This window comes from Cheilinus undulatus, linkage group 11 (assembly GCF_018320785.1).
Source record: "Cheilinus undulatus linkage group 11, ASM1832078v1, whole genome shotgun sequence".
Taxonomy (NCBI): domain Eukaryota; kingdom Metazoa; phylum Chordata; class Actinopteri; order Labriformes; family Labridae; genus Cheilinus; species Cheilinus undulatus.
Window position 1 is genome coordinate 2,515,098 of NC_054875.1, and position 20,966 is coordinate 2,536,063.

The following is a 20,966-nucleotide window of genomic DNA, read 5'->3' on the forward strand; positions in this document are numbered from 1 at the left end:
AATTCTTCTTTTGGCAATGATAATAGAAACAAATCAGCATGTAGGCTGTTTGGAGGATGACTGTTGTCAAACCTTTATAAGTTTACGAGCTCTTGGGGTGCAGGTGGCAGGTGGTTTAAGGCGCGCCCTATGTACGCGGTCAGCCAAGGTTCGAATCTGGCCTGTGGTGCTTTCCCCGCATTTCTCTCCCCAACTCTCTCGTCCCTTTTTCCAATCCTATTCACTGTCGTCCTCTATAATCAAAGGCATAAAAGTAAACTTCAGTAACTCGAGTTCTCCAGCTTTGATGGCCAAGGACAAGGCCAAGGTTACAAAAAACCTAAGCTAGTTCAGCTCTGTGTTTCTGGGTAAAACTGATAGTTTTTACAGTGTGGATTATGACCAATCTTCTATGGAGTTCCTAATGATGACCCGTTACTGGGGTGTAGGTAGGAGATGGTGTTTGTCTTCATCTGTAGGTTTGAATAAACCTGCACGTGTTTTTCAGGAGTACAGTTGAGTAAAATGAGAGTCCATGTGTTCTCTGTGAGCCTGTCTGACTTCATTTTGTTCCCAGAAATCGTCCTGAGAGCTTGTTTTAACCACGGCGAGGGACTGATGTGAAACCATGGAAACAAAGAAGACAAAAACTCTGAATCACTCGGGCACAAATTACTCTGCTGCGTCAACCTCCTCTGTTCTGTTGTTTTTCTCTCTCTCTGCCTCATTCCTCTCTCTTCATCAGCGCCAAAAAATGTCCAAACACGGAGCGTGTTTCTGCATCTGATGTGACAGTATGGGAAACACTCGCCATTTAATCTGCACCCATTGATTTAAGAGTTTTCTTTTCTTATATTCATCAGACACATTCACAAACAAGCTCTGCTGTACACTATTCAAACATTTGACAACATTTATGAGCTTTTGTTTGCATCAGAACGGAGTTTTTTTAGATCCTTTACTCTTGAGTCAGAGGCTTTCTGCAGAGCAACATCACTTTTCTGTCTCTGTGAATCAGTGATCATCAACTGGCGGCCTGAGGGCCACATCAGGACCCCCACATCTTCCTGTCTGGCCCCTGGAACATTATCAGGACATGTGCGGAGGAAAAACACATGTTGTGGGAATTTTTTAAAATAAACTCCTTACAGCTACTGAGATTGAAAAATCTTCTCAGGAATGATTTTATGTTTCGTCTATTTTTCAGAAATCCACCTGTGAGCCATTACTAGCTAATCTGATGCATGTTAAACGTGTATTTATCAGTCCATTCTTGAGAAAAATTGCTGTTTTCTTGGGCAACTTTTGTTTTCAGGCATTAGGGGCAATTTTTGTGCTTGGGTTTTGCCACTTCTAACTACATAGCATGTTAGCGTCAAACCCAGTGACAGACAGCATGACACTTATGGAAATTTTCATCTTAAATATCTCAATCGCCCCCTTGTGGCCAGCTGCGATATAGGGACTGAAATCACTGTTAGAGCCTGAAAATTATGTACTGTACATTCCAAAGAAAATAAATTATTTAAACAACTAGAAAAGCACTCAGAGAGCGCAGACCTCAGCCATTAGCCCTATCTCCCAATAGTGAAAAATCCTTTAAAAACATTCCTGGATCCAGACGGTGATCCGATTACTCCCTCCCTGGTGGGGTGGAGACATGGTGAGGCAAAGCATTGGCTTTGTTACGCGTGGACTGTCGTGGCAGAGGGTGAATACTCCTCTATTCCTCCCAGCATTGTGAGTATTCTTGCTACAATTCGCTGTCTTTCTCTCTGTTACGCTCCGACTCGTCTCCTCGACTGGGCGTGCGTCTTTCAAACTCTATAAACTTCAAAACTTTGAATAAGTTACTCATGTCCGCCATATCCTGGTGTAAAGTGGTAACAGCGCAGCCCTATCTCCAAAAGTAAAGAATCCTTGAAAAAATTCCTGGATCCAGACTGTGATCTGGATCAGTCCCAAAATGGGATCAGTTCTTCCTTATGCCTTTTCTGACATTTCCTGAAAATTTCCTGAAAATCCGTCCATGACGTTTTGAGTTATGTTTATAACAAACAAAAAAACAAACAAACAAACCCACTCATCACATTACCTCCTTGGTGGAGGTAAAAATACGTTAATTGGACAATTTAAAAAATGTATTAATTTTATTTAAAGGTTTGGCCCCTAAAGTGCCTATATAGGCAAAAGCTGGCCCTTGTACAAATGTAGTTGATGACCCCTGCTGTGAATGTAAACTCAAAATACATACAAAATCCTAAAAACCCAGCATTCATAGCGGCATACCTTAAAGGTGTAATATGCAGAATTATCCCATTAAGCTGTCTTTGAGAACTTTGACTAAGGGCTGGGCGATAAATCGAGTATACTCGATGGGCTGAATTAAACAATATACAGCTGCTGAGAGGCCATTTCAGAATATCACAATATACATCCTGTATGGGGATATAGCAAAAATATATCGGGATATCAATTTTAGGCCATATACCCACCTCTACTTCAACTGCCCGAAGAGTTTCTAAGCCAGAGAAATGTGATTTTTATTTTTTTTTGCTGTAACAGGATGTGCCTTGTTCAGCAGCATCCAGCACTCCTGTAAACACCACCTTATAAGTGTGGTTTTTTTTTAGACTCAAAGCATCCTGATGAAGGATTAGATGAAGCGCTTGTAGAGGTGTGTGCTATGCTAACTGTGCTCTCGTGAGTTTTTTAAAACACCTGTATGCGTCCAATCCTACTGAGAGCCAATGCACCAGCTCTTTTCAGTGATTCGGATCATTTGGCTCGGCTCAGCAAAAAGAGTCGGCTCCCAAATGACTCTTCATCCCAGGTTCTAGTGTGGCTTCATCTGACCTGACAATTTTAGCTATGTCATTACATATGATTCATATCTGGACAGGTATTTAACTCCACCTGTGCTCTATTTTTAAAATTGATGAAAATATCATGTAATAATTCTTCAAAATGTGCTGTCATCATCTGTGGGTCAGATGAAATCTGCTCACTGGCAGGGCTGTATGACACACCTGAAATAAAACATTAATGTTACAACTAGGGATGCACGATATTATCGGCCTGATATCGGTATCAGCAGATATCAAATTTCTGCCAATTTTTACATCCAATCAGCATGTATCAGCTGTCAAATTTGGCCGTATAGGAATAAATTAGTGGAGGTTTAGGCTAGACCAACAGACCTATGAAAGTTGAGATTCATCCTCATTCTTTAAACTTCAAAGTGTGTTTTAAGACAAAAATCTGTTTCTTTTTTTATTATCCTCTAACCTTAAATTGTGTTCAAAGGACTGAATTTTAAGTTATTTAAGATATATTTAAAATCGGTATCGGCTAAAATTAACCTGTAAATATCGGCATATCAGATATCGGCAAAAATCCAGTATCATGCATCCCCAGTTACAACATCAAGCCAGAGTCCTTAATGCAGGGGTGTCAAACTCAAGGCCCAGGAGCCAAATCCGGCCCATGGTACAGTCTTACCTGGCCCACAAGACTGTATCATATTTTTATCATAACTGGTCGAACAGTATGAGGTCTGCAGATTTAATGTAAATTTAACGTTGATGATTTAAGTATAAAGAAAATGAGATAAAGAGTCAGGAACTTGGGAAAAGAAATTAGCGTGTGTATTCATTTCATATCTTCAATTTTACATCTCACAATAACTAAGTGAACTTATGATTTTGTATTTTTATTTTATATTTTGACCTTTTCAAGTCATAATTTTGACTTTTTATCAAACATTTTACCCTTAGTAATCACAGTTTTAAAGTTTAGTTTTGAATTTTAAGTTATTTTGACCATTTAAGCTCATGATTTTGAATTTTATTTTATATTTTGAACTTTAAGAGTCACTATTTAAAATTTAAACTCATATTTTTATCTGTAAAACTCATGAATTTGACTATCTTATGTTTTGATCTTTAAAATTCATTATTTCGAAATTTATCTGATATTTTGACCTTTTAGACTTAGTTTTAGAATTTAAACTCATAAATTTCAAACTTTAAAATTCATTATATGAATTTTTATCTCCTATTTTGACCTTAAGAACTCTGATTTCTAATTCTATCTCATATATTTGCCTAATAAAAACATCATTTTGTTTTATAATTTTGTGTTCTGACCTCTTGAACCAATAAGTTTGACTTTTTAGCTCAGATTTTGAGCCCTTAAACTTATTATTTTGACTTTTTTAATCTCAAGATCAACATCAGTTGTCAGGGTTTTTTTTCCTTCATTTATTACTGCTGAAAACGAGGTTGGCAGTTTATGCTTAAATGTTGACCCTGTTAGGCTCTGAGGTCAGACCTAAATTCAGAATCCGGCCCCTGCTGTGATTGAGTTTGACACCCCTGCCTTAATGCGTGCTGTGCCTGTAGTAGAGGATAAAAGATCGTCCCTACTAATCAGGCAAATAACACACAGACACACACGATCCATGTAAAAATAACAACAGGGTCGGATGATGAAAAAAAGGCTCTGTAACAGGATCCAGCTCTTTTACATGAACGATAAGAGCCGGATCTTAGAACCGTCTCGTTCACGAACGACCCATTACTACACCAAGGAGAGGATTGGTGTAATGTGGTGATGTTTTCTAGAAGTGGTTTTCGTTCTCAGTGAAGCATTTTCCCTAACTAAAAACGATGAAGCCTGGGATACATCTGAGTGGAGGGCACTCCAATCCAGCCAGGATAAACTAAATGAATGTACAACCTTATGAAAGCCATTTAAAGATAAAAATGATAGTTTTAGATTTTAACTGAAGCTGATAAAAACAGGTCACCTGATGATCAAAATAAAGTTCTGAATCAAAATGAGGCCCAGGATCTGAGCAGTGGCAGAACAGTCTGATGATGCTGAGGTAAACAACATTTCTGTGAATGATTTAGTGGCAGCGCTTCTGGACATTAAAATGAAACATCTTTTCCACTGATGGTCCAGTTTTCTGTTTTAGATGGGGCTATAATGTCCACACAGGAGGCTCTTCAGATGAAACATCCAGCTTTCAGGTCAGTGAGTATAGAATAATGTATACAGAGAAATCCTTGGATTTGTTCTTCATGTGTGGAAACTGTCGAGGAATGTCTCCGGTCTTTGCTGCGTTTGCCGTCTACTAAAGTTCTCCTGCTGGGTTTTCCAGAACTTTCTCTGCTTCATTAGTGTTATTGGTTCAAAGCGCTTTGTGGGAACATCTTCAAACAAACAAACAAACACAAAAACAACAGACACATTTTCTCCTCTCCATCACATGGGCCCACCTTCCCCCAATCCCTCCTTCTCTCTCTCTCTCTCTATCTCTCTTTGCTAATTTGTTTTTCAGCTCTTTCAGCGCCTACCTACACTCCTCTGTCAGCTTCACCCCCTCACATCCTGTCTCCATCTTTCTCCTCCACGTTTGTCTCCGTCTTACTCATTGTCGATGCTTTCATCTCTTCACATGCCTCTCTCTCTCTCTCCTCCTACTTTCCCTGCGCTCTCATGTGTTGTTGGGCAGGCTGTAAGCTTATAATGAAGCTCAGTGAGGGCCAGGATGGAGCCCGGCACCTGCGCGCACACACACACACACATGCACATATATAAACATACAGTAGCAGGTATGGAGGCCCTGGGGCAACAGGGGCACATGAAAGAGGAAACTCAACTCCAAGGATGTGCAGGCTCTACTACCTCTATCTGCAGCCCTACTCACACTCCCATTTCAAGGCGTGATATTTGATGTTTCGCCTTAAATTTCAACATCATGGAGGCATAATGGGGGTCAAAGCAATCCCCCGCTCTCTGCTGGTTTGGTTGGTAGTAACTGAGGCGTTACAGATGGGACACAATGCAGGAACCACTTTGAACCAGCAGAGACAGAGAGAACGGTTGGACTAGGAATGATAAAAGTGTCTTGAGTCCACCATAGGGCGACAAATTTAACTAGTTAACCCTTTAAACCAGGGATGTCAGAGTCAATCACCGCAGGGGCTGAATTGTGAATTTAGTTTGTGAGGGTTTAACAGGGTCAAAATCTCCCATAAAGTGTCAACCTCATCTTTATCAGAATTATAGGGAAAAAACTTAACATTGATGATAAATGATTTTGAGACTAAAAAATGTCAAAAATAAAAAAAATCATGATTCTAACAGTTAAAATACTGGATAAAATTCAAAATTGTGAGCTCTGAATGTCAAAATATGAGATAATATCCAAAATCATGAGTTTAAAAGGTCAATAGATAAGATAAAAATATAGAATTTTGAATCTAAAGGGTCAATATTTGGGAATAAAAGTCAAAGTTAGGAGCTGAAAAGGTCAAAATATGAGAAATAAAACAATATAATGAGGTAAAAGGGTGAAAATATGAGATAAATTGCAAAATCAAGAGTTTTAAAGGTCAAAATAAAAGATAAAAATGTAGAATTTTGAATCTAAAAGGTCAATATTTATGATTAAAAGTCAAAGTTAGGAGTTAAAAAGGTGATGATATAAGATAAAACTCTAAATCATTCATTTTAAATGTCAAGTTATGAGAACAAATTAAATTGAGTTTTAAAGTTCACGATATGAGAAAAAATGTTTGGATTTTAAATAAAATATGTCAATATTTATGATTTGAAGTCAGAGTTAGAAGTTGAAAATGTCAATATATGTCTTTAAATTAAATTGTGAATCTAAATGGTCAAAATATGAGATAAAAAGTCAAATTTATGATTTGAAAATGTGAGAGCCATAACTTTAAGTCATAACTGTGAAATGCAAAATTGAAAATATAAAATGAAAATACAAATTTCTTTTCCCACATTCCTGAACTTTTATCGAATTATTTCAACTCTTTTCTCTTTCAATTTTTTATGACTTAAAAATGTTATTTTCAATCATCAAGTTTACATTTTTATATGGGAGGAAGTGTGCAGACCTCATACTAGAGGGCCAGTTAGAATAAAAATATGATAATATCTGGTGGGCCGGGAATAACTGTACTAGGGCCCGGATTTGGCCCCCGGGCCTTGAGTTTGACACCCCTGCTTTAAACAGTCTGGTCTATGCCACTGTGACTGCAGATGAGTGACAGCTAACACGTGAGTGCGGCGTCTCTCATACATGTCGCCCTCCACAGCGCTGCACATGCAGGAAATAAGACGCTGAACATCAGAGGCATCTTTACTGTCAATTTGAATTTAGAGAGTAAAGTCTTGAGCAGATCAGCTGTCAGACTGACGAAACATTGATTTTTATCTTCACAGCTCAATTCAACACATAAAAATGACGTTTGAAGAGAAAATCTTTGCTTTGTTGGCTTGGTAAGTGTTTCACTGTAAATATAACGGAGCCCCCTGCTGAGATCTGAGATAACAAAGCCTGATGGATCTTAAAGCACGATGACGGATCATCAGACCGATCATAAAAGAGCCAACAGGTCAGCCGTGGAATTTGTAAGGAACTTTGCCGACATAACGCCTATGAGCAGTGTTTCTATGATGATGTGGATTTTGTCTGCACCCCAATCAGATAAGCTGTCTTTCAAAACAGCCTATGGAAGAGATCAAGTCCCTCACTGGTGTAATAACATGCCCGCCTGAGTTGCATGGGTTCTACAGGTTACAGCAACCCTAACAACATAGTAAATAGTCATTTTATCATTGATTTAGCAGTGTGGGTTTGTGGTATCAGAGCTCTGAATAAACACCATGCTTTGTGCCTAGATTAAAAATGCTCTGGAAGGGATAAAAACACTAGGAGCCGGCTGCAGATCTGCAAAAAGGTAAGCTTTAGATGGTACTTTACTCCACAGAGAGCTGTCATGCGGTTCCTGAGATATTGTAAACAACATATTTGCTGTGGGGTTAAAGGGCCATTTCGCAGAACGAGCTCTTTTGCTGTCAGGATGTAATTTCTCAGTCTCTTAACCCATTAGGTTTATTTTCTTAGTAGTATAACAACGTATCAATTAAAACCATGTTCATGACAAAAAAAGGGAGAAAAGCTGTTAAAGGGGCTCAGCTAGCCTCTCAGCTCAGTAGGAGGCTCCCCATGACTCGTGTTTCCCATTATTTGACGCTAGAAAGTCTGCAGGACTGAGTCATTTGTGATACTGACCCCCTCCTCCTTCAAGAAAAAAAACCCACATTTTTTTAAAGTGTAGGGTCATAGCTACAATTTCTGACGATAACTGCAGCACACAGATCCATCTGGCTTTAATGTACTAACTTTCCTCTTTCATTTCTTACAGCTATTCTTCACTTCCTCCCTCCAATCTGACATCTGCACGCCATCAGAATCACAGGAACTGAAACAAACAATGACTCTGCAAAACCAATGGATCACCTGTTTGCCAGAGAATGATCGGGTCAATGGCGTGTAAATCAACACTGCCCCATCAGCATCGACCCGTCGGCTCTGATGGGGGTTTAAGAGACTACCTCATCACTGCTTAAATATCTGCATGTAAATAAATCTGCCAGGACGCCAAACAAACTCGCTCTGCTGCTGTGATAAATGTTTTAACCATGACAAACGTCCAACTGCGGTGAGCCGGGTTCAAACAGCAGACAAAGGCTCTTTCACGTCTGCTCCTCGTCCTAAACGTGATCTCACGGTGAATGAAACTTTCTCGTTGGAGAATAAAACGTTTCTTCTTCTGCTCGTCAGGCTGACAGTTATCTGGCAGTGAAGAGCCGAGTGTTTGGAGAGGCCATGAAAGAGGACGGCAGGTAAATGATATTCAAATGTGTCATCTCTTCAGAGGGAGCGCTCGGCGTTCCCTCAGGAGCCTCGGATGAATATTAATGCGCGCTAACAACAGGAGCGGCGTGCCAGGCCTGTCAGGTCTGGAGACAGGTTTCAGGTTGGAGGGCAGAGAGCGCCTCTCCTCCACCTCTCTTAGCTTTGTCAACTTGTTTTCCCTCCGCGCTACACGCCGCTGTGTCGCCAGGCTCGCGGCTCCGCTCCGCTTTGATACCTTTCCCCCGTTTGCCTTTGGTGTGTACTTCACAGGCGCCGTGGCAGCTCTCATTAACACTCCCTGATGATTGTTTCCACTCTTTCATGCCGCTGTACTACCTGCCACCCGCCTCACGCTCCCAGGAGAGACACGCTACACAGAGAGGAAGGAAACGGCCTTAATTTAGCTTAAATTAGCTTAAAATCGTGTTAATATCTGATAAAGGAGCATGTTAGCTCTGCTTTTATGGAGTAATTATAGTCTGAAACATGAACAGAGACAGAGAACAGGAGTTTTTGATCAGTGAAAATTTTGGTGAATTCATAGAAAAGGATGGAAAATGAATCATTCATCACCAAAGGTGTCCTGTAAGTTTAGTTTTTGAGCACTTTTGCTTTCATTTGACACATAGCAAATATGTGCCAAGACCAGGACTCCCCATGACCAATGTGCTGAGGATTACAGCCTCTAGCTCAGTGTTAATTTTGTCGACTAAAACTTTGACTAAAAATGTTTGTCGACAGCCTTTTTTCCATGACAAAAACTAGACTAACAAAAATAGATCAGTGATGACTAAAGCTGACAAAAACTAAGTTTAGTTTTCATCTAGATGACTAAAACTAGACTCAAATGTAATTTAGTTTTCACTGAACTTTCAAAATCATTGATATTTCTCCACTGTGGGTAAATCTGTCTAAAAACACTACATCTGTATCTATTCTGCCTCTCAGCTGTAGAAAGCAGGGACCCCAGGTTAAGCAGAGAACACTACCATGATTTAGTACCAGATTTAGGCAAGAGAATAAATGCTTGGACTAAAAGTAAAGACTAAAATGTGAGGACTTTTATGGAAAATGTTTTTGAGTTTTCGTTGACTAAAAGTAGACTAAAACTAAAAAGGATATAAATGATTAAAATGTAACTAAAACTAAAATGCATTTCATTTAAATACTAAAACGAAGACTAAAATTAAAAATACCTGCCAAAATTAACACTGTTCTACCTACTGAGCTACACTGAAAGCCGCTATTATCCCAATCTCAGCTGTATCTTTTCATCACTTTACCAGCAGCTGGTTGAAATGCAGTACCTCTACCAGACGGTGTCTGCAGGGCATCTAAAGCTCTTTGCTGACCGCTATTAAAAAAACAAGGGAAGACAAATTTGTAAGGTACTGACTAGAAGAAACACACTTTTTCTGTATATAATATTTATAATGTACAAATACTGTTTACAAGGCAAGGGTTTATTTAGCCACAACCTGTTGGTCAATGCATGAAATATTTGAAAATGTGCCCTGTCAAAGTTGGCCCCGTCAGGTGAAGGGGGCTGAAGGTCTTCTAAATCAGTGGTTCTCAACCTTGGGGTCAGGACCCCCTTTGGGGTCCAGACACTGAGAGGGGGTCTCCAGATGCCTTAAAAAACTAAGAATATTTTTTGAAGTAAACTGCTGCCTCTTTACACCAAATTTTATGAAATGTTAACCCTTTTCAACACTTTTTAAAACCAATTTTAACACCAATTTTTGCTACTTAAAACCCATTTGTGTCAATTTCAAACCCTTTCCACCACTTTTTTCTGCCTGTTTTTGCCTCTTCTAAACCAATTCTTGCCACCTTCTGCCTATTGTTGCCTCTGTCAACAACTTCTTACACCCTTTTTTGCCCATTTTAACCACAGTTATCCCATTTTTGCCAGATAATATCAATTTTTCATCCCAGTCCACCATTTTTTTTTTTACTTTAAAGCCATTTCAGTCACTTTTTAATCCCCTTTTACCACTTTTTGTGCCCGTTTTTGCCAATTTAATCATTTTTCGGTTTTTTTTTTGCCACTTTTAACCCATTTGTGTTCCTTAAAAATCCTATTTCAACACCTTTTCCACAACTTTTTAACCATTATTAACTTATTCAAGCAATTTTTTTACCCATTTTAAATGTTTTTAACAACAGTTATTGTCATTATAGAAGGCTATTTACTACACAAATGAGTAGATAGAGATATTTGTTGCTTTGATAAGAGTGGTTATTATTCAGGTCAAATATAATATATAGTTTATCACAGCTTAACTTCACAATGGACCATGGTTTTGCTGACCTCCATGGGCCCCCAGTTTGGTTGGGTCCCAGAACCCTCCCCCTTTATCCCTCCAAATGGGTGGTCTTGTCTGCAAATGACTACTCTTGTTCATGGCTGTTCAACCACCTTCAGGTTCAGTGGGGGTTCCCGGTCTCTGGCACCTTTATTTTGGGGGTCGCAGGCTGAAAAGGTTGAGAACCCCTGTTCTAAATATTAATAGTACCAAACATTTATTTTCCTGCATTCTGTTCTGTTTATGGAGCCAATTTCTGCATTTTCTGTTCAACTTTAAAAATCATAATTTCTGTGTCCTATTTTTTAAGCATTTATTCTCTTGCCTAAATCTGGTACCAAATCATGGTAGTGTGCTCTCTGCACCCTCCAAAACCTGGGGTCCCTGCTTTCTACAGCTGAGAGGCAGAATAGATACAGATGCATTGTTTTTTTGACAGATTTACCCACAGTGGAGAAATATCACAGATTTTGAATGTCCGGTGAAAACTACATTACATTTGAGTCTAGTTTTAGTCATCACAGATCTATTTTTGTTAGTCTTAGTCTAGTTTTTGTCATTTTCCTCATTTTTGAATGTTTTTCTTGTTAAATATGAGAACTATATTAAAATTATCATTCCCTTTAACACAACAGTTCATATCCAGTTTGCAGCATGAGTTGAAATCATCCCAATTAGATATTTTTTCACATTTGTTCAGCCCTACTTTAAATTATTTAATATTGTGTTGGCTATAGTTTAGAATGAATTATTGCTTGTTTTTGTTGGAAAACACATGAGATGAGGAACTTAAGAAATAATCACATATTAAATCACAATACTGGGTAAAAAAATTGCAATATTATTATTTTCCAAATCGTTCAGCCATAAGGAGCGGAGACATCGGCTACGTGTCACACTCTAACCTGCTGCTGCTCGCAATGAAGAGGAAAGAAGAGAGATGCAGACAAAGATCATGCTGCAGCATGCAGGCTAAGGGAACACAGGGGAATCAATGATTTTACTGTTCAAACTATTTTCTCATGACCATTATGTCTGGACCTTGCAGACATCGCTGCCTTCCTCCATTAAAAGACGCTGATATTAAAAAGTTTTACTCATGACTCCGTTATCCTGATATTTACCTGTCAGGTGGAAAGGTCTGAAAACAACTGAAAGCAAAACAATGTCAGCTGTTGAAACAACAATATCTGAACCTGGAACACGGTGTGGAGCCTCAGAGGACGTTTAGGACACTGTCCTTAAAAGGAACCCTGCATGATCAGATAAGTTCATCTTTTTTAACTGAAAAACTCACTAGATATCTGCATTTTGGGTAAATTTGAGCTTATAAACTCACCAGGAGGCAGCCATGTTTTGCTCAGCGCTGATAGTGTGACGTCACAGTTCCGCAGCGTTCCCTATGAGCTCCTCGCCGTTCCTATGCAGTAACCGTTTTTCAAATGGTTGTGTCAAATCTGTTGCTACCAGACACGAGTTTGCTGAGTGTTGGTTTTGTCTCCCTGCTGTCAAAGCTCTGTCATTCCTTGCAAGTTTTATCTCAATAAAACTCCCTACAAGTGACTGGATTCAGTGTATAGCGGAATTGTGATAGGACCTTTTCAAAATAAAAGCATTATGTACATATGAATGGAGTTTCTTTAAAGAAATGCTAAAGGAGACTTTCACTTTGAAAAGTGCAAACCAGAAGTGCTTTCGTACTGTGTTTACCTTACCTGAACCGTGTGGAAACAGAAAGCTTCATAAAGAGTAGAAGTTTGGGGAACAGCTTTATTAAACAGACACATTTTAGCTCGTGGCCTTCATCTGGTTCATCAAGAAACAGATTTCAAACATATTCTGCAGATGTGGATGTATATATTTTTTACAACACGGTAAATATGGCTCTGTGTTTATCATTTTCCTGTAGATGGACAGATAACTGCTCATGGTGCAAATAAGAAATAGAAGAGACCTCAAATTTTATAATTCTCCGTGCGTAAGATGTGCTGGGTTTCTGAGATGCAGCCTTGGCACTGGCTGCCAGTCTGAAACAGCGGTTACTGCACAGGAACGGCAAGGAGCGCTGCAGAGCCGTGACGTCACAGTGCCAATGCGGACCAAAACATGGCGGCCTCCTGGTGAGTTTATAAACTCAAGTTGCTCAAAATCCGGATATCTAGTGAGTTTTTTAGTTCAATATACATACTAGAGATACAAATATCTATCCAACAAGATGAACTTTCTGATCATGCAGGGTTCCTTTTAAAGCTCATCAAAAAAGTTCAGAAACTTTGTGCAGATTGTGCAAATTAACGTTTTTTGCACACTGATGGTTCAGAAAACCAAGACACAGCTTCGTATAAGACAGATATCTTAAGGACTCAGTCTTAAGTTTCATTTTCATTTGCAGCCATGAACCTCAGCTGCAGAGTAAAAGAGCGGATTTGGACTCTACTCTTACTCCTTCTGTGTTTGCACACAGCCCAGCAGTCTCATGTCTTTATGTGGGCATAAAGGGATCACATCTCTATGCAAATCAGAAAAAAAAAACATGCACTAGCTTCCAGCTTACTAAGACATGGCTTTTATCAACTTAAGAACATGGGAGAAAAGAATTCAGCAGTTTCAGAATACAGAAACTTCTCTGAGACACTTTAGGCCCCTGGTATCTGCTGAAATGTTTAAATAAAGGCCCCTAGTTCCTACCATTTCTGTCTTCCTGTGGACCTTACAAAGACCAGGTTTCTACTTATAAAAGCTAAATCTCAACTGTAAAAGTGAAACCAAAAAGAAAGAAGAAAAGAAACATCACATCAGAGAATAAATCTGTGCTGTCAGAGATCAGCAGAAGAAATCTCAGTGTGTTCACTGGAGTCAGGATCCAGCAAAGAGACGTTTTACTCCAGCTGTCACTCCTGTCACTCTTCTGTCACCACCAAAATAAAGATGCAACAGTCTGACGGTAGAACACGTCTGCCTGCTTCAGGTCCTTGGCAGAGACTCAAACCCGACCCTGAGGCAGCTGGAGAGCATGTTATTATTCACCAAGGCTGATAGAGTCCAGAATCCGCACTAGTGTGTCTCTATGTTAATGACTTAGTGTGTGTACATTACAGCTCTGTTATACTGCACGCCATATGAAGATATTCAATAATTCACGGCCTTTTCCTTTCTTTCATGTCGGTTTCTGATCATTTTGTGTGTTGGACAAACAAAATCAATCACACATCTTCATCACACACACACACACACACACACACACAGCGCTAATGTCTCAGTCCGCGTGTGTGTGTGTGCTTGTGCGTGCGTTTGTGATTATGAATTCACTTTTATTTGCTCCACAGAGAGGGGGAGGACCGTACTATTGTCTGTAAGTTAATCATACATTTTTTAACACGCACACAAAGAGCTCCACCTCGGTCGTGTTGGGATCATACACAGGAGGGTGTGATGTGTGTGTTCGGCATGTTGTTGTGTTTACGGAGCGCATGTGACAGCCGCGCTCACAGCTGATTGGCAGTAAAGTGGGCGTGCGGCGTTTATCTGTCTCTGTTGTTCGTACAGCGGTTGTGATGAGCTGACAGGTTGTAGATCAGCTGTCAGAGGCTGTCTGTCAGAAACACACACACACACAGAGGCACGCACACACACCTCCACTGATGAACTGTACCAAGTATTACTCTGATATCAGTTTAACTGTTACTGAGCTATATGGACAGAGTACGCCGCCGCCTGAGTGTTTCTGACCGCTGAGGTCAGCTGACACATGGGTCTGTAAGTCTCTGAGTGACTCTACTTTCAGAACCACACAGAGTTGCGCTATGGGCGGGGTTTAGTTGTACTGAAAGCCCTCTATTGGCTGCCTTTACTGCTGTAAATACCTCAGATATAGCTTTAGCACTGTGTCAGTTTCTCTAGAACTGGACCACATCTCTGTATGACATAAAGACTAAAAACAACATTTTCCTGTTTGGAACGATGTTTTCACTCCTCTGCTGACCTGCTTCAGCATGATTGTGGATAGTTAAGGGGAAAGGGTTTCTTCTTCTGTGAATGCTTGTATACAATGGCTGCTAGTGGACTGATTAGCTTGGACTTAGCAACAGCGGCGGTTTTGTCTGAATTGGACAACATTTCTTTATTAAAACAAATGCAGAGAGAAAGACTTAAAGATTTCCTTGACAGAATAGATGTTTTCGCTCTACTCCTGGTCTGATCGGGCATGGGTTTCCAATCGTTATGGTGGGATTGTCTGGTATATCCAGGGCCTGTTAGCTCGGATGTTGCTGTAGGAACGCCAGTTTACTTGGAACCACAGAGCAGAGACACACCGAAAGCTTGTCCTGGGAGAGAAGATGTTTTGGTCTCCTGTAATGACATGTCCCCTCCCCACACAAAAGAGCCCAGAACAGAGCAAGGATATTTCCTCCTCACCGTTCTGCTACAGTCAACACCTCAGAGACACTTCTTCATTAACATAAGCGCTGTGGTTGACCCGTGTGTGTGTCGGTGCATGTGTCTGTGTGTACGACTTTTAACCAATCAGATACGATAAAAGAAGAGCAGGAGGGGAGGGGGATGACGTTGCTTAGGGCTCCGTCTCCACAGAAAGAGAGAGAGGGAGAGGAGGAAATGTAGATATATAAATTAAGTAACCAGTAACAATAATTTCCTTATAAATAAGAACAGGTAGTAGGTTATGTAACAGCTTTTTTTTTTACCAAACATTATGGTTTATTTGTTGTCCCCATGCTCTATTTACTACGACTATTACGGCCACACGAAGAAAAAAAAAAAATATATATATATATTTATGAGAATAAAGTCATAATATTACAAGAAAAAAAACTCGTAATATAACGAGAAAAAAAGTTGTAATATTATGAGAAAAAGTCGTAATATTACGAGAAAAAAAATATTACAAGAAAGACAGTCTGCTGCAGCGCCGCAGATCTACAACGGAGTGTTGTCCTGATTCTGATAATAATTTGATGCTGATGTGCCAAAAGATGAAGTATTTCCTTATTTGTGAAACCGATACTAAAGTATAGCTTCACAAGATGTCGTAATTTATAGTTTGATTTATTAGGAAATATTTTGACAAAGCAGTGCTATTTATTTTATTATGATTATTTATATTTGATTAGAAATCACAGACGATTACTCACACTGTATTTTATGTTTAATGGAAAAACAAAAAACTTCATTTAACATATTAAAAAGTTACAGAAGTGGTGCTTGATTGTCTAAAAATTCTAGTTTTATATCAAGCATTTTGTAAATTTATTACTATTCTGAGAATAAACGGATCTTTGAAAAAAACATGCAGATAGATCAATCATAGGTTTAAAAAAAAAAAATGAATTCGTCTAATTTAAAAGCCAAAGTGGTTCTGAATGAAGCACTGTTTGGGAGCTGAAAGAGTCATCTCTTCTTGCTGAACTTAGCCAAATGATCCGGATCTCTGGAAAGAGACTGAATTCCCATCACTAGTCTCCTAACCAGCCTTGGCGTTTTTTTTTAGATGAAGCTCCGCCGTTAACGACCTAAGGCAGCGGTGGGCTGCACAAGAGTAGGGCATACATACAGCGCAATCTGTCGCTCTGATTGGCCCGTCATGAATGTGACAGACAGAACGTTCCTCCAATCACCTTCCAAAGATTTTCTGAAAAGTCCCGCCATTCTCAAATGTTCTCTATGGGAGCTTTCCCAGATGAATATCAGATATATTCAGTCAATCTGGTGCGTCAGGTTAACTGCTTCCTCCTGACACAGCTTTATGTTTCAAACTTTAGCATCCTTCAATTCTCAACCCACAGACATTAAGGAGAGAACAATTACACCCCCCAACACTAATCACTCTGCCAGAATACACACTTCAGTCAGACATCCCAGAAACCTGTGGTCAGCCATGTACTCGGTTTAAACTCGTCTTGTTGCCCATTCATTCTGTAGAGCATTTATGAGGTCAGGCTCTGATGTTGGACCTGGCCCACAATCTCTGTTCCAGTTCATCCCAAAGGTGCTGGATGGGGTTGAGGTCAGGGCTTGGTCTTTCTAGTCCGTCTTTGTGCTTTGGGGTACAGCCATGCTGGAATAGAAAAGGGCCTTCCCAAACTGTTGCCACACAGTTGGAAGCATAGCATTGTCCAGAATGTTTTTTTTTAGATTAAATAAGGGTATTAAAGGTGCAGCTCATGCACTAGATTTTAGCTGAGTAGTGCTGTGAGATCAGGATGACTGCATCATGTGATTCTTTGATAATCATAGCAAGTTTGATTTATCTAACACCCTTACCTGGTTCCAGTCTATACTGCGGAAAAACGTGTGTGACTTGATATCTGTGAAGCCCGTCTGAACCTGACACCCCAGCCGCTCCTTGGGATCCTGCAGAGATAAAACAGATGATTGCACGCTCAGTACGCAGACAGTGAAGTCAGAATGACTGTTTTCTGTTTGGATGCTTCTCTGAAAGCATTCCTTGTAGAAGAATGTGAATCTGACTGTTTAACACCAAACATAAGGTATAAAAACTATCCAAGGATCGAAAACGGTGACAACCTTTGTGTTTTCTCACAGTGAACATACAGAAGTGAAGGGCAGTCTCCCTTCTTTGTTCAAAACTGCCTGTTTTTCTAACCTTGATGCCATGGATTTGGAACAGCATTGTGCACAGACACAGACATGCTGGGCGGACTGGGAGTGGACGGCTCTCACCTTGTTGAGAAAGCCCTTGAGCACGCTGGCAGCTTTCACCGACAGAGACCTTGGGATGCGAATGGGCTTCTCGAGAATAACTGTTGGCAAAAAAGAGAAGGACAGCAACAAAAGAGAGAGAAGAGAAAGAAAAGGACAATCGTGAGCGGGGAGGAGGATGATTCACGGTCCAACCTGCCCGTGGGTGACCATGTCTGCTGCGTGGGCGTCAAAGGAAGGGAGGAGAAGCAGAGGACGCCGTTCTGTTCTCTCTCTCTCTCTCTCTCTTTTCTGACGGTCCACACGCAGCCTTGAGACTCCCACAGCTCAACAATGTCACACTGACGGGAACAAAAACACTCCAAAAAAAGAGTCTCTCCCTCAAAACGAGACTCAAAAGATGAGCTGCAGCCTGGCAGATTAACTCTCCATGCTGAGGCAAGCGGGCCAAGGTAGCATGGCCGCCGAGCGTTCCTCCATTTAAAGCCTGATGATTCTGAAATCAACGGCTGCTGCAGCTAAAAAAAAACAACCACTTTACTGACTCTAACACTCTCTAACACTCTAAGCTGCTTTTATACTGAAAGACTAAAAAGTTAAATAAAAGAATGAGACTTGTTTTTGCTGGAGGGAATTTCTTCACAGAAACAGCGTCCAAAAATCAAAAGGCATTAGCGACCATTCATGGCAGCTCATAACACAAATCAAATATAATCAGCAACCTTTCTGTCATTTTAAATTTCACTTTGCAGGCTGCTTCAAACCCCGCAAATTAAAACCAAAAAGCACCGACTTTAAGGAGAGAAACTGCAGTAAAATGAAGGCTAAAATAAAAATGAAAAAGCGTCTTTGAAAACGTGACAGGAGGAGGTCTGAGGAAAATAAAAACTAAAAAGAAAGAGAGGCAGAGGAGTTTAGGAGACATTACCAACCCAGCAGACCGGGTTTTCTAAGAATTCATCATTAAAGAATTCATAACATGAATCACAATGATTATTTACTAAAGACAACAACCACAATCCCAAAAAAGTTAGGTTGCTGTGTAAAATGTTCATAATCCTGTGTCCTGGGTCTTCTTTGCTAGATTTTTCCTTTCCTGATGCTGCAAATGTTTTCTATGGAGAAAGGTCTAGACTGCAGGCAGACCAGTTCAGGACCTGGACTCTTCTTCTGTGAAGCCATGCTGTTGTGATGGATGTGGTATGTGGTTAGCATTGTCTTGCTGAAATGGTCAAGGTAATTTTTGAATAAAAGCTGCTGAAACGGGTTAAGATTGGCCAATGGGGGCAAAAATGACAGGGAAAATTGTGTAAAGCTGTAAGAATGTTGCAAAAAAAAGTGTTACAAATGACATAAATTGGCAAAGATGGGTGGACATTTTTTAAAAGCTTTTTTAAAAAACAGGTTTAAAGTGGTAAAATCTCTCGTTCCCTGAAAAAGGGGTCTGGATGGAAGCTGGATGTTTTTCTAAAAGCTCTCTCTACTTTTCAGCATTGATAGTTCCTTTCCAGGTGTTAAAGCTGCCCACGCCATAGGCACTAACGCAGCCCCATACCATCAGAGATGCAGGCTTTGGAACTGAGCCAGGAGAACAAGCTGGATGCTCCCTCTCCTCTTTAGTCCACAGGACACGGCCTCTGTGGTTTCCTCTGACCACAGAACAGTTTTCCATGTTTCTTCAGTCCATGTTAAACGAGCTTTGGTCCAGAGAAGATGGCGGTGTTTCTGGATCCTGTTCATATATGGCTGCTTCTCTCCATAATCCTTCTCTCATTTGTGGATGGCACGGCAAACTGTGTTGACAGACAATGATTTCTGGAATGTTCCTTAGCCCATGCAGTGATTTCAGTACAGAATCATGCCTGCTTTTAATGCAGTGGACCCTGAGGGCCCCTTCAGCCTTGTCCCTTGCTCACAGAAATTTCTCCAGATTCTCTGAATCTGCTGATACTATTGACTGTAAATTAGAGGATATTCTCTCTCTCTCTCTTTGCAACTTTATATTGACCAACATTTCTCAGAAACTGTTCCACAATTATATATATATATACACACAGTACTGTGCAGAAGTTTTAGGCATGTAGAGCACTAACGGTTCTTCACAGCTTCTGAAGAGAGGAGGAAGGGCGGCCAGAGTCAGTGTCAACACATTTGACATGTACGTGTCGCTCAGCAGCCAAGGTTGAGCTTAACAGCATTTCTTTTGTCCGGGCCTTTGCACCCCTGGTAATACACCCAGCAACCACCAACAGTTTTCAGGGGCTTAGAACACACACACGACAACCAGGGGGTTGTGGCAACCCTCCTACCCGCCCTAACAGTACCCTAGGCTATGTTTAAGTGCCACATCTACCCATAACTCCACCTTAAAGCTGTGGTTTTTGTTTTGTTTTCATCAGATTATTTTCCCATGCCCTCAGTAATGTACAAAGACATCCAGAGCATGACCTGGGTTGTGTCAGTCCTCCTTCCTGCCCGATGGGGCCCTCAGGTGAGCATACTCGCCATTACATACCTTACTTCAGCCTCAGATTTCGGCCCAAACATGCCTAAAACTTCTGCACAGTACTGTTTATGTATTTGCTGATTGGGGAACTTTAACTCATCTTCGCCTCATAGAGACTGTCTCTCTAAAATGCTCCTTTCATACCCAGTCATACGACTGACCTGTTGCCAATTGACCAAAAAATGCTCCTCCAGTTGTTTTTCATGAGTGCCACTTGCTGCCCTGTCCCGGTTTTTTTGAGATGTGCTGCTGCCATCAAATGCAAAATGATCTAATATTTTTCATGAACACAGTTCAACATCTGATATGCTGTTTATGTTCTACTGTGAATAAAACATGGGTTTATGAGATTAGCAAATCTTTGCATTTTGTTTTCATGACATTTTACACAGTGCACCAACTTTTTTGGAATCAGGGTTGTACATGCAGAAAGTCATGGGTGATGTGCATGCTATCAGTCAGCACAACAGCACTTAAAAAGACCCTTAGTGCATCTGCAGATGATGGACCACCCCTGGATTTTCCCTCAGAGATCCTGGTTCCTGGATTCAAGGCGAGGTCATTATGTCTCGTTTGCTCCTGCGGGTTTCTGTGAGCTCTCACGTCTCAGCACTGTGAAGCTGTCACTATAACAAACAGGTGTGTGGTCTCACGTTTTGGCGTGCATTTGGAGGATTATGGGGTTAAAAACCAGTTGACACTCTCCTCATGCCTGTGCTCTAAAATCTTCTGTTAAGCTCCTAAACTGCCTCCTGTGTGG

At 40.4% G+C, this 20,966-nt stretch overlaps 1 protein-coding gene across 3 annotated transcripts in view; it reads right to left on the reverse strand.

Annotated features, from left to right (window-relative positions):
• The window catches only part of prkcz (protein kinase C, zeta), a 172,039-nt gene that overhangs the window by 17,105 nt on the left and 133,968 nt on the right, over positions 1–20,966 (reverse strand). For all 3 annotated transcript variants that reach the window (XM_041799594.1, XM_041799595.1, XM_041799597.1), the window contains 2 exons: positions 17,722–17,801; positions 17,302–17,391 (listed from right to left, as the gene is read on the reverse strand). In XM_041799594.1, the coding sequence (XP_041655528.1) occupies positions 17,302–17,391; positions 17,722–17,801 (170 nt within the window). The remainder of the gene's footprint in view (positions 1–17,301; positions 17,392–17,721; positions 17,802–20,966) is intronic.